The sequence below is a fragment of the Macrotis lagotis genome, chromosome X (genome assembly GCF_037893015.1).
Source record: "Macrotis lagotis isolate mMagLag1 chromosome X, bilby.v1.9.chrom.fasta, whole genome shotgun sequence".
Classification (NCBI taxonomy): domain Eukaryota; kingdom Metazoa; phylum Chordata; class Mammalia; order Peramelemorphia; family Peramelidae; genus Macrotis; species Macrotis lagotis.
The window spans coordinates 695,219,682-695,232,695 of record NC_133666.1 but is presented as its reverse complement, the minus strand read 5'-3'; the positions used below and the strand labels follow the sequence as shown (position 1 = coordinate 695,232,695).

At 50.6% G+C, this 13,014-nt stretch overlaps 1 protein-coding gene across 12 annotated transcripts in view; it reads left to right on the top strand.

Moving 5' to 3' along the window:
• The window catches only part of ARVCF (ARVCF delta catenin family member), a 337,170-nt gene that overhangs the window by 279,250 nt on the left and 44,906 nt on the right, over positions 1-13,014 (top strand). For 11 of the 12 annotated variants that reach the window (XM_074206513.1, XM_074206512.1, XM_074206520.1 and 8 more), the window contains 2 exons: positions 1,158-1,657; positions 3,213-3,396. In XM_074206513.1, the coding sequence (XP_074062614.1) occupies positions 1,158-1,657; positions 3,213-3,396 (684 nt within the window). The remainder of the gene's footprint in view (positions 1-1,157; positions 1,658-3,212; positions 3,397-13,014) is intronic. The other variant, XM_074206510.1, reaches the window with a different exon arrangement.

The window sequence follows — 13,014 nt, the reverse complement described above, 5'->3', positions numbered from 1 at the left end:
TAGTTCCTTCAATCAAACATCATATTTGATCCTAGGATTCAGAACTGGAAGGACCTTGGAGATTATTGAGTCTAACTTCTTCGTCTTACAGAGGGGGAAACTGAGGCTGAGAAAGGTTCAGTGACTTGCCATGGGTCACATGGCTAGTAAGTGTTGGATTGTCCAGACTCCAGTTCACAGTGCCCTACCCATTTTAGTGTGTTGGACAGAGCAGGCCTTACTGTGCTAGTTGGGCTCTCCAAGCTCCCTCTCTAAAGAGTGGACCAGAGCCCAAACCGCCCCCTATTCCTTCTGCATATACCATCTGTATATGTGTTGTTTAGCCATTTCAGTCAAATTTGACTCTTCATGACCCCACTGGGAGTGTTCTTGCCAAGGGCAGAGGAGCAGTTTGCCGTTTCCTTCTCTAGCTCATTTTACAGATGAGGAAACTGAGGCAAACAGGGTGAAGTGACTTGCCCAGGGTCACACAACTAGGACATGACTGAATCTGGATTTGAATTCAGGTCTTTCTGGCTCCAGCGGCTTAATCTTTTTTTTTTTAAGTTTTTTTTGCAAGGCAATGAGGTTAAGTGACTTGCCCAAGGCCACACAGCTAAGTAATTATTAAATGTCTGAGGTCACATTTGAACTCAGGTCCTCCTGACTCCAGGGCCGGTGCTCTATCTACTGCACCACCTAGCTGCCCCCAGAGGCTTAATCTTGCAATCTGAGGAGGAGCCATCCTGGTTTGCAGGGAGCACTCTCTCTAGACTAACTGGGGAATCCAGGAAGGGAGTGATGAATTTATACCTGGCAGGAGCTGCCTCCAGCGAGAGTGGCTTCCCCCAAAGCCTTTCCGGCTTAGTTATTTCTGCATTTGGTTTTTCTATTCCCTTTGAAAGGGAACAGATGACATCAAGAGGCTACCTCTGGAGGGGCCAGCATTCTGGGGCCCCTGCATGCTGCTGGTCCTCCAGTAACATCCTGCTCCATTGAGGTTAGCCCTGTGTTCTCCAAGATCTCTGGGCCTTGGCCAAGCCTCCTGCCTACCCTACCTGAGTGGTCCTACCTCGATGCCCTGCCCTCCTCCTCCCTACCCCAAGGGTCAATTCTGCCCAACTTCTCTTAGCCCAGGCCATAACTCTCTTCCCCAGCCTGGTTCCTTTTCTCCTCAGAGCCTATGATGAGCCATCAGAAAGTGAGATGATTGACGAGAGGATCCCCTATATTCACAGCAGCTATGCTGCCCCATTGGCCCAACCTGAGAGGGGCAGCATGGCCAGCATTGACCGTCTGGGCAAGAGGTCACCCTCCATTGACAGCATCCGCAAGGACCCTCGGTGGCGGGACCCAGACCTGCCTGAGGTGATTGCCATGCTCAGCCACCCCATTGACCCAGTCAAGTCCAATGCAGCCGCCTACCTGCAACACCTCTGCTATGAGAATGACAAGATCAAGAAGGACGTGCGCCACCTAAAGGGCATTGCCATCCTGGTGGGGCTCCTGGACCACCCCAAGGCCGAGGTGCATCGGCGGGCCTGTGGAGCCCTACGCAACATCTCCTACGGTCGGGACCATGAGAACAAGGTCGCCATCAAAGGCTGTGATGGCATCCCTGCCCTCATCCGGCTCCTGCGCAAGACCAATGACATGGAGGTGCGGGAGCTCATCACTGGTAAGTGGACAGTCAACTCCCTCAATGACAGGATGGACCCACCCAGAGGGTGCACCAACCCCAGTCTTAGCCCTTCTCTCACCCCAGTTCCAACCCTGTCCTTGGTTTCCACCCCTTGCTCTGTCTGTCCTTTTATCTCTCTCCTTCTTCCTTTGCTCATCCTCTTCTCCTCTGTCTTCATTCTTGATCCCTAAGCTGTCTCCAAACTCTCTTTGACTCTCTCCCAGACACATCTCTTTCCATTATACCCATTCCAATATATTCTTTATTTTTAAAATTTTTTTAATTATTTAAGGCAATGGGGTTAAGTGACTTGCCTAAGGTCACACAGATAGGTAATCATTAAGTGTCTGAGGTTGGATTTGAACTCAGGTACTCCTGACTCTAGGACCAGTACTCCATCCACTGCACCACCTAGCTGTCCCTCCAATATATTCTTCCCCAATCTGATTCCCATAGTCATTTACCTCCCCATCCCACCCTCACTGGCATTCCTTACCCCTCTCCTTTTTCATTCCCTATTTTAAGTCATTCTAATCCCAGTCCCTAGTCCAGTTATTACCTTGTCCCTGATTCCTGATCAATCTCAGTCTTGGCCCTTAGCCGCTAGCCCTGTGAACTCTGTGGTCACTGTGATCTCAAGTACTTTTCAAAAGGCACCGAATGAATGAATGGATGAATGGGGAGAAAAGCATTTGAATGAATGAATGAATGAATGAAAAGCATTTATATTGTCATTATTATTTCCTTATTAAGTTTTACTGAGTCAAGCAGTTGATACACATAAAAGATTTTGCCTTCCAAGAATCTCCATTCTGAGGGAGACCCCATGTGGAGAGAGGGGGTACCTGGCCAGATACAAGGATGATCTATGGGACCAGAGGACAGCACATTGATACTTTATCCATTAGCAAGTTTGGTCTCCATTGGTGTGGAAGGCCAGGACATGAGAGAAATGGGACCTCCAATAGTGACTATCTAGAAGGTCTCCATCCCAGGAGGCATCTGATGTGAGGAGGCCCACGTATCCTGGATGTTGTAGAGAGGAGGCCGTTTTTCCTTTAGATCCCAGGCCCCAATACTAATGGCCATTCAAGTCAGGTTGATTGGATTGGATTCTTACACTGGGTGGAATCAGGTCGGATCTGGACTGTCACCCGAGTCTCTGAACATCCAAGGTCATTGTGGGCCAGCGAGGTTAAGAAATGTGTGGTGCCAAGCTTGTCCTCATCCAAGGGTCCCTTATGAGGGTCATGCTTGCCCAGATCCCTTCACACAGTTACACTGGGGCATGCCCACCAGTACCACCCATGTGCAAGGGGTCTTGGTGTGAAGAGTCACAGAGTGTGAATACTGGAAGGGACCTCAGCAAGACCACTTCCTCAGAATCATCTAGCCTTTGCATGGAGACCTCCAAGGATGATGAGCTCACTACCTCCGGAGGCAATCCATTCTCACCTAGGTTCAGTGGGTCTCTTTAGCCACCCCAATTGCTCCTGGTTCTTCCCTGGAATGTTCTGAGGCATTCCCTGAATGGTCAACACCTCTCTTATAGGCACACTGTGGAACTTGTCTTCCTACGAACCCCTCAAGATGGTCATCATCAACCATGGCCTGCAGACTCTGACCAATGAGGTGATTGTCCCCCACTCGGGCTGGGAGAGCGAGCCCAATGAGGACTCCAAACCTCGGGATGCCGAGTGGACCACTGTCTTCAAGAACACATCAGGATGCCTCAGGTAAGGTCAGCGGAGTAGGAGGCTCCAAATAGGATTGACAATGGCTCTCCTGTCTAGAGTGTTTGGGGATTTGCAAAGCCTTTATGCCACTCAGCCCTTGCAGCTGCCTGAGAGGTGGGTGCTGTGGCCATTTTAACAATGGAGGAAACTGAGCTTCCTAGGAGCACAGATTTAGAGCTGACCTTTGAGGTCAGTTCCATGGTGGTTTGCATGTTGTTTGCCCCATTAGAGCAGCAGCTCCGTGAGGGCAGGAACCACGTGCTGGCCTTGTATCTCCAGTGCTTAGGCCAATGTCAAACTAGTCCATGGGCATTGATGACTGACCCATGCATATCATCAGAGCTTAACTAGATTGACATGTAGTTCAACCCTGTCATTTTACAGATGAGTAAACTAAGGCAAAAGGAGTTTATTTGAATGGAAAAAACATGTATTAGGCATTTCCTATGTCTAAAGCAATGTACTAAGCTTCTATGAGCCCCCCTCAGTGGCCTACAGACCCTGGCCTCTGAAATCATCCCAAAATCAACTTTTGTGGGGGGAGTACAAACCTGGAGGTGGTTCTCTACAAAAGGGAAAGCAAAGACAATGTTACCCTCAGATAGTTTATACCCCAAAGGGGAGTAATAAGCAGGACATTTGGGTCTGAAAAGTTCAATCCTATGAGTGGGGAGCAAATTGGCACATCCCATCCAGGAACAATGATAGCCCAGATCTGATGTTGGCTTGTGGTGACAATATTGATGAAGGGAGTGGAAAGAACAAAGGTTAAACTTCTGCCAAGGGACAGTGGACCATTTGTGACGCCTACAGTAGTAATATCATCTAACTGTATCACCATCCAACTCCCCCTTTCTACCTTTACCAGAAATGAGATTCATCTGCCATGATCCTTTTACATGGAACCAGGCTGGCTCTTGGTGAAGGTTGCTTCCTTGTCTAGTTGCTGCCCGTCTTAACACAGCCCCCCCTCACTCATTGCTTGTCATGGCATCACCTCCTCAAATGTCAGGGTCTTCTTCAAGAACAAAGGACAATAGGCAGCTAGTTGGCACAGTGTAATAGAGCACGGACTCTGGAGACAGGAGTATCTGAGTTCAAATCTGGCCTCAGACACTTAACAGTTATCTAGCTGTGTGATCTTGGGCATGTCATTTAACCCCATTGCCTTAAATAAATTAAAAAAAAAAGAACAAAGGACAAGCCTCATCATCAGATGACACCCAACCATCCCTTTAAGGCTGCCTTCTAGAATTTTACCAGGACTTCAAATCCAACTCCCTGGCCTATTGGGAACAACACTTTGCCTTTCACTGATCCTGTAATACTTCCCCATATCCAGTCTTTATCCGTTATCATGATAGTCACTCAGCAATCAGCCAGTTCTTGGGGTTCTTGGTGTTCATTCATCTGGGCCTGAGGGGACTTGAAATCACACTGGGTGGGTGGGGTCACCCTTTAGTCCTTCTTCCTATCTAGAGCCCACAGTCTTCCTACTGGTTCTCCTCATTTCCAAGGATGATGTTAGGGTTAAGTCAAGGCACGATGAGCTACATGGGGCCATGGGAAAGGAAGGGGGGAAGGGAGCAAGCATTTATTAAATGCCTACTGTATTCTGGGAATGGTGCCAAGGGCTTCTTCACAAGTAGCACCTCATTTGTAAATGAGGAGAGGCTCGAGCAGATTCCAGAGCCTTGAAGTCACCCCTCTCTGCTGGTCAAACCCCTGGACCAGCCTGGGATCCCCAAAGCCTCACTTTTCTCCTCTCTCTGCCTGAGGGGACCACTAGTCTGGATGGGGCAGTCTGACAGCCTCCCAGGCCAATGACAGATGGGTGACAGCCACTGCCTTAGGGGGTGAAGGTCTGGCCCTGAAGGGGCCCATTGTGCTACATGGGAAATGGGCCAACACCCAGCTCCAAGGTAGACTTGTCTGCCAGGTCAGCAGTTGGTACAGGTGGTGACCTGGCACTTCTAAAAAAATGCATGATCAAGCTGGTGGTTAAACTGGTTAAATCACAGAATGGCAGAGCTGGAGGGTCCTTAGAACAGGGGATGTCAGAGCCAGGAGGGGCCTTAGAAAGGGGGATGTCAGGGTTGGGAGGGGCCTTAGAACAGGAGATGTCAGAGCTTGTCAGTCGTGAGAGGGATGTCATCTAGGGGGCCTTAAGCACAGACCACTGAAAGGGTGGTGGGTTTTGCCCTGGTCCTGATCCTCATTATCCAGAGTCCCTGGGGTCAGTCTTATTGACTTATTGACAGTGTTTATTAAGCTCCTGCCATGTCCTAGCCTGGGGAAGCTGGGTGGTACATAGAGTCAGGAGGACTGTTCTTCCTGAGTTTGAATCCAGCCTCAGACTGTGTGACTCTGGGTGAGTCATTTCACCCAGTTTACCTGTTTCTTCATCAGTAAAATGCACTGGAGAAGGGAATGACAATCCACCCCAGACCTTTGCTAAGAAAACCCTAAATGGGGATGTGAGAGTTGGACCCGACTGAAATGACTGAATAGCAAACAATAAAGACTGCCACAGCCTTCTCTCAAGCACTGGGAGGAGATGAAGACCACCTGCCCTTACCAAGCTTGCTCTCTGTCAGGGGCGAGAACATGGGTAGGTCTATGTGGAGACCAAGTCAATAGGAGGCAGTTAGGTCTGGGGGGAGCAGAGGAGTCTCCCTAAAGGAGACAGTAGTGGACTGAGGAGAGGGGAGATTCTGAAGAGTGACAGGAGAAGGTGGGGGTGTTCCCAGCCTCCGGGATAGCAGGGCTGTTAAAAGACAGAAGGAATGGGGGCCAGTTGGCCAGACCTTAGAAGCGAATCATCCATAATTCCCTTGAAAAGGTAGGTTAGTTTGGGGCCCCTTTAGAAAGGCTTCTGATGGGCGGCTAGGTGGCACAGTGGATAGAGTACTGGCCCTGGAGTCAGGAGGACCTGAGTTCAAATCCGGCCTCAGACACTTAATAATTACCCAGCTGTGTGGCCTTGGGCAAGCCACTTAACCCCATTGCCTTGCAAAAATTTTTTAAAAAAAAAGCTTACTATCAGGGGCGGCTAGGTGGTGTAGTGGATAAAGCACTAGCCCTGGAGTCAGGAGTACCTGAGTTCAAATCTGGTCTCAGACACTTAATAATTACCTAGCTGTGTGGCCTTGGGCAAGCCACTTAACCCCCTTTGCCTTGAAAAAAACCTAAAAAGAAGATTCAGAAAGGCTTCTGATGGTCCATGGATGGTCTCGTACTTCTTCCTAAAGGCCATGGGGCGCCCCTGGTGCTTATAGAGCAGGGGAGGGACCCGGTCTGGCCTGGGCTTCAGGGACATCCCCAGCAGCTCAGTGATTTCATTCAATCTCATGAACAAGCCAGTGCCCAATGCTAAGAGCTGGGCCCTAAGAAGAAGACGGAGAGGGGAGCCTGCTCAGGTCTGGGGGTCAGGGAGGAGGACTTCATTTCCACCGAGGGACAATGCTACCAATTGGAGCTGCTTGGCAGTGGATGGGCCGCCTTGGGAGGGAGGGAGCACCCCGGCCTGGGAGTCTTCAAGCAGAGACCAGAGGACAATTTTGTTCAGGATTGAGTTCGACCTCCATCTCTAGGATTCTGGAGTTGTAATTCTAGGATGCCCCGCCCCCAGACCAGGCAGTGATCATGAGGGGAAATGACCTTCCTCTGGAGGTCTGACCAGCCCTCAAGTGGGGCTGCCCTGGGTTATGCTTTTTAAGGTTTTATGCCCTTCCACCACCACAGCCTTGTATGCAGCATTTGACCCCTGTAGCCTCCCATTTCTCTACTCAGAGGGAAAGAGCTTTGTTTCCTCTGCAGCTTCCAGTACTAAAGGGTCAGTTTGATGAACCCCATTAATGTTGCTGACTCTTCCATCACTGTGACCATTGGGTATCCCCAGTGATGGATCCCTGGACCTGAGGAGACAGCTACACAGCAGGCTGACCTCTGTTCCCAGAAATGGGCAAGAGGAGCTGACTAGGTAGGCGGCACCGAGGTGGCCTCTCTGGTTACAAGGAGCTGGAGAAGATAAGCCATGCTTGTCCTAGAGGGTGGTAGATTGTGAAGAAACAGAGGCAAGCCATAATCACACTGTGGAGGGCCTTGGAAGCCAAGCAGAAGGAGTCACTGAAAGTACGGAGATGTGATGGGTGCGTCTTTCTGGCCATCACTCTCTCAGTAAGCATTGATTGAGCACCTCCTGTGGCTGACACTGAGCTAAGCTCTGGGTGGATACAAAAAAGAGGCAAAAGATAGTTCCTGCCCTCAGGGAGCTTACCAGCCTGCAGACAGGATCAGTGGAATAATTCAAAGTGGGAAGGGCTGCTGGGTGTGATGGAGGCCGTCCTGGGCTACCCTCCTCCACCTCCACTCTCTCCAAAGCCACCCCCAAGAATGACCCCTGCCCCTACCCCCAGCCCTTGGAGAGCAGCTGGCAGCCTTTTTGGGACAAATGGTGCCTCTCTGCATCCTTGATGTTGGGGCTCTGCCTCTTGGGCAACAGTCATAGCAAGGAGGGCCCCTGTGGACTTGTAGCTAGCTGGGCTTGAGGTCACAAAGTCATAGAGTTAGAGGCCAGGGGGTCCATAAGAAAATCCCAGGGACAGCTAGGTGGCTCAGTGGATAGAGCACTGGCCCTGGAGTCAGGAGGACCTGAGTTCAAATGCGGCCTCAGACACTTCATAATGACCTAGCTGTGTGACCTTGGGCAAGTCACTAACCCCATTGCCTTGCAACCTCCCCCCCAAAAAGAAAGAAAATACCAGCCCTTTGCCCCTTGCCCACCAAGGGCAGGTTCTTAATAAGTGTTTATTGACCAACTGACTGATGGATGGGCAGTCCACATGAGATATCTCCATTGATAGTGTGGGGAGCATCCAGAAGATGCCGGCCAGGGAAGGACCTTGTGGTCTTGTCATTTGAGGACCCACTGAAGGAGAAGAGAAGGAGCATGGGGAACACATCCTCATGGGCTGGGTCTCATGGGAAATTTATTCCACCTGGCCCCTTTGGGATTGCATAGGGAGCCTTGGGACCCAGGCTGGTTGGCCACTTGTCTGGGCAAAGGGATCTTAGTCAATTGGGCTGCCCTGGGGGGGCTTTTGAGAAGCCTGTGCCCTCTTCCCTGTATCCATCAAGACCGTCATCCCCTGGGGAATCTAGAGACAAAGTTGGGGGTCCCCAGAGACCATCTGTTCCACTTTTCCTCCCATTTTACACAAAGTGAAACTGAGGCCAGTAAGCAATTGATGACGGCCCAGGTGACACACGTAGTCATCATCAGAGATAGGACTTGAACCCTCCAGGTCCCATGGCTCCGGAGTAATGGTTCAGTCTGCAGCATCATCCTTGAGCCACAGCCTCTTCCAGAATCATGGGGAGCTGAGTGGGTGGGTGGCCCCCACCACCAGCCAGCCCGCTTCTGCTCTCTTCTCACCCCCTCCATCCGTCCTAGAAACCCTGGCCAGCCAAAGCCGGCTCATCTCAGAGGCTGGCACCTGCTTCCCTCTGGGCTAAATCAATCCCCTGTTCTCCCTGCATGGCTCTGGCTCCTCATTAGTGGCTCCCCCGCTTCCTCCCCCTGTTCGCTCCCCACCCAGAGAGTGAAAAGTGGGTCATCTATATCTTAGTGAAACTGCAGGATGAGAACATAAGTCTCCATGGGGGTCCAAAGGCCTGGGTTCAAGTCCCAGCTCTGACTGACAACTTAAGTGACCAGATCCAGTCTTCCATCCCTTCTCCAGGCCTCAGTTTCTCCATCCATAAAAGGGAGTAGGTGGGGGAAGGAGGACTGGAAGGAAGACTCTCTGTCCCTTCCAGCTTTCGATCCACTGGGATAATTGTCGACTTAGTGTTGCCATGGAGAAAAATGACGACATCGGGGTGGGGGCTCTTCATCTTAAAGGGCCGGCAGAAGGACCAAGCAGGTGGGGGGAAGGAGGTCCAGAAGGAGTGAGAATGTCCATACTGATGGAGGGCAGTGGACCCAGTTCATAGCACCACAGCTTCAGAGGAAAGAGGAATCTTTTACAGAAAGAGAAACTGAGGCCCCCAAGGTCCTGCAGGCAGGTTTAGAGTTCATTTCTCTGTGCTTCCAGCACCCCCTGTCGTTGCCTGAACCTTGGGCAAAGCAAAGCAAGACTGCTGAGCTTTGGTGGCTTGACCAGAATGATGTCTAGTTGCATCTCCAGCCTCCTTTGCTCCCCAGATAAGACCACAGAATCTTTCTGAGGCTCAGTTTCCCCATCTGTAAAGTAGAGTTAGCCTGCATAGCCTCATTTGACTCTGGATCTGAGGCCTTGGGGAGGAGGCCAGGCAGTTTAGCAGGGAGGGTGAGAGAGGACAGAGCCAAGGGAAGTCAGAAGGAGGAAAGGAGACCGGGTGACGTTTTGACGTTGGCAACAAATGAAAGATGAGGAGGAGGACTGGAGCCCAATCACGGAGGCCAGAGACCTCAGTGGAAGAGGTGACATGGGCTCTCTAAGGGATCTCAGCCTCACTGGGCCTGGGGCTATAAAATAGGGACAATATTCATGGAGTCAGGAAGGCTTGGGTTCACATCCCATCCCCCACTCCTAGAAGCTGTTGACTCTTGGCAAGGTCTCTCTTTCTGAGTCTATAAAATGGGAACAACCTATGGAGCAGCCAGCATTAATGTGAGCCCCTACTGTGTACACCAGTGAGTGAAGTTCCCTATAGTCCTGGAGCTGGCTTCTCACTTTGGGGCAGCAGGAGCGGCTCCCTCCAATATTTTTACAAACTTTGATGGGAGGGAAGATGGTGGTAGCTTACTGGGGGTGGATTATGGAATGATCCAGGTTCGAATTCTGCCTTTGACACTCATGATCTTGAATAAATGGCATCCTTTTCTGTGCCTCTGTCTTCTCATCTTTGAAATGGGAACCTGATGTCTGTAAAGTCTTGTCCCCTTCTGGCTCTGAATCTATTACCCTAACACTCTGATAGCCTAAGATTGCATGCTCAGCATGTAGTTCAGGAAGCTGATACCCAGTAGGCGTTTAATAAATGCATGCTGGGGACAGCTAGGTGGCGCAGTGGATACATCACCAGCACTGGAGTCAGGAGGACCTGGGTTCAAATGTGTGTGGCTTTGGGCAAGCCACTTAACCCCATTGCCTTGCAGAAAACTAAAAAGCAAACAAACAAACAAGTAAGTAAATAAATAAATAAATACTGGCTTGACTAGACTAAAGGGACATGTGACTCCAGAGCCTGGCCCTTTGTAGCAGCTGGGGCATTTAGGCATAGTTGCCTTAACCTTTAGTTGGTACCTCCTGTGTGCAAAAATAAGCTAACAGCCCCTGCCCCCTGAGAGCTCACATTCTCCTGGGCCGAGGGGGGGGGGCAACTGCCAATAATAAGCTAATTTACTGAGCAGCAGAGCATTAGGCAGAGCCAGGACATCAGAAGTCCTAGTTCTCCAGTTTAGGATGTATGTGACCTTGGGAAGTCCCTTTCCCTCTTTGGGCCTTGGTTTCCCCAGGTATAATATGAAAGATTTGCATGAGATCATCCTTGAGGTCCCTTCTAGCTCTAAAAATATAACCCAAGTACTAAGTCAGTATAAGGGGCAGAGCACCAAGCCTAGGGTAAGGAAGACCTGAGTTCAAATTCAGCCTCAGTCACTTCACCCTGCTTGCCTCAGTTTCTTCATCTGTAAAATGAGCCGGAGAAGGAATGGCAAACCCCTCCAGTATCTTTGCCAAGAAAACCCTAAATGAGGTCACAGGGAGTGGAAGAGGACTGAAGAGACAATATAATGGAATTACTCAGTAGTCCATCAACAAACACTGGCCCTTTGTTCCACCCTGTCCCTCCCTAGTACCGGCCTCCTGTCCTTCCAATTCAGACCTGGGTCTCAGTTAACATCTGACTCCTGTCCATGCCAAATTGGGGTGTTCTTTTTCCTTGCCCTCTGCCCTGGGTCCTGCCCCTCACAGTGGATGAGAGGGCAGATGGGCAATGCCCCCTCAGTCCCTTGGCCCTCCTCTCTGTCCCCCCCATCCTACCTTTCCCTCTAGAGCTACAGGGCTGGGTTTCTGGCTGGTGAGCAGAGTGATGGCCAGCAGTGGTGCCCCAGGCCCAGAAAAGATGTTGCCCTCCCTTCTGAAGTGGTCCAGGCCCCACCCTGTACCCCACCCTGACCAGGCCTAAGGAGATCTGAGAACCAGATGGGCCTGTTCCTCCTCCAGCCCTGGGAAACTCACCCCGGGGGTCACCACCCCCTCCCCAGGAATGCACAAAGTCCTGGCCTGCTGGGAATGGAACAAAACTAGGAAGAGGTCGAGGGAGGGGAAGGAGTGTTGGGTCTGATAGGCAAAGGGAAGGGCCTTGGGCTGGAAGCCTGGACCCCTGGGTCCCAATTCCAACCCTGTGTCTTCTGCTCTTCCTGAGAGAAGCAGTGAGCAGGGAACAGCAGGAATAGCTGGCTGAGCAGTCGAAGCCCTGGGTCAGTGTCCACACCTTCTTACAAAAGGCACCGATCCTCCCTGTGCCTCAGTTTCCTCAGTTTAGACCAACTGCTCCTCTAGCCCTAACTCTAGAATCCTAGGATACCTGAGCCTTAGTTTTCTCACTTGTAAAGTGAGCACTATAACCCTTGTCCAGCCACCCTCAGAAATTTGTAATGAGGTCATGGGTATGAAAATGCTTTGAGGGGGCAGCTAGGTGGTGCACCGGCCCTGGAGTCAGGAGTACCTGGGTTCAAATCTGGTCTCAGAAACTTAATAATGACCTAGCTGTGTGGCCTTGGGCAAGTCACTTAAACCTGTTTGCCTTGCAAAAAAAAAAAAAACCTAAAAAAGAAAAAGAAAATGCTTTGAAAGTGCAGACATTCAGGGCGGCTAGGTGGTGTGGTGGATAGCGCACCAGCCCTGGAGTCAGGAGGACCTGAGTTCAAATCCAGCCTCAGATACTTAATAATTACCTAGCTGTGTGGTCTTGGGCAAGCCACTTAACCCCATTGCCTAGCAGAGAGAGAGAGAGAGAGAGAGAGAGAGAGAGAGAGAGAGAGAGAGAGAGAGAGAAAGAAAGTATGGGCATTCAATGCTTATGAAGAAGGAGGATGCAGATGGCCCCTCTAGACATGGGCACAGAAACAGAGTGAGTTTATTCCTTGCCTAATGCTGTCACAAGTTCAAACATCTATATTTGGGAAGGGCCTCAGGGGGCCTCCAGTCCACCCCCACCCTCCATCCCTTATTTTGCAGAGGAGGTAACTGAGATGAGGATATACTGGGCCAAGACTTACAAAGGTTGTAAGCAGCAGGGTCAGGATTTGAATCTAATCCCCCAACTTTATGAGAAAGGCAAAAGAGTGTGCAGTGGTAAGAAAGCTGGGATAGGGTAGGAGACTGACTTGCAAATGTTATTCTCATAATGAAAGGGCCATCCTGCAAGCTACCCAAAGTCTTGGGCACAGAGGATGCCAGAGGGCTTGGTTCTGTCTTGGTGTTGCAAGGGCAGCATTCTTTTTTTTCCCTTTTGTTGAGGCAGTGGGGTTATGTGACTTTCCCAAGGTCATGCAGCCTTTAAGTATCAAGTATCTGAAGTCACATTTGGATTCAGGTGCCCTTGACTCCAAGGCCAGTGCTCTAT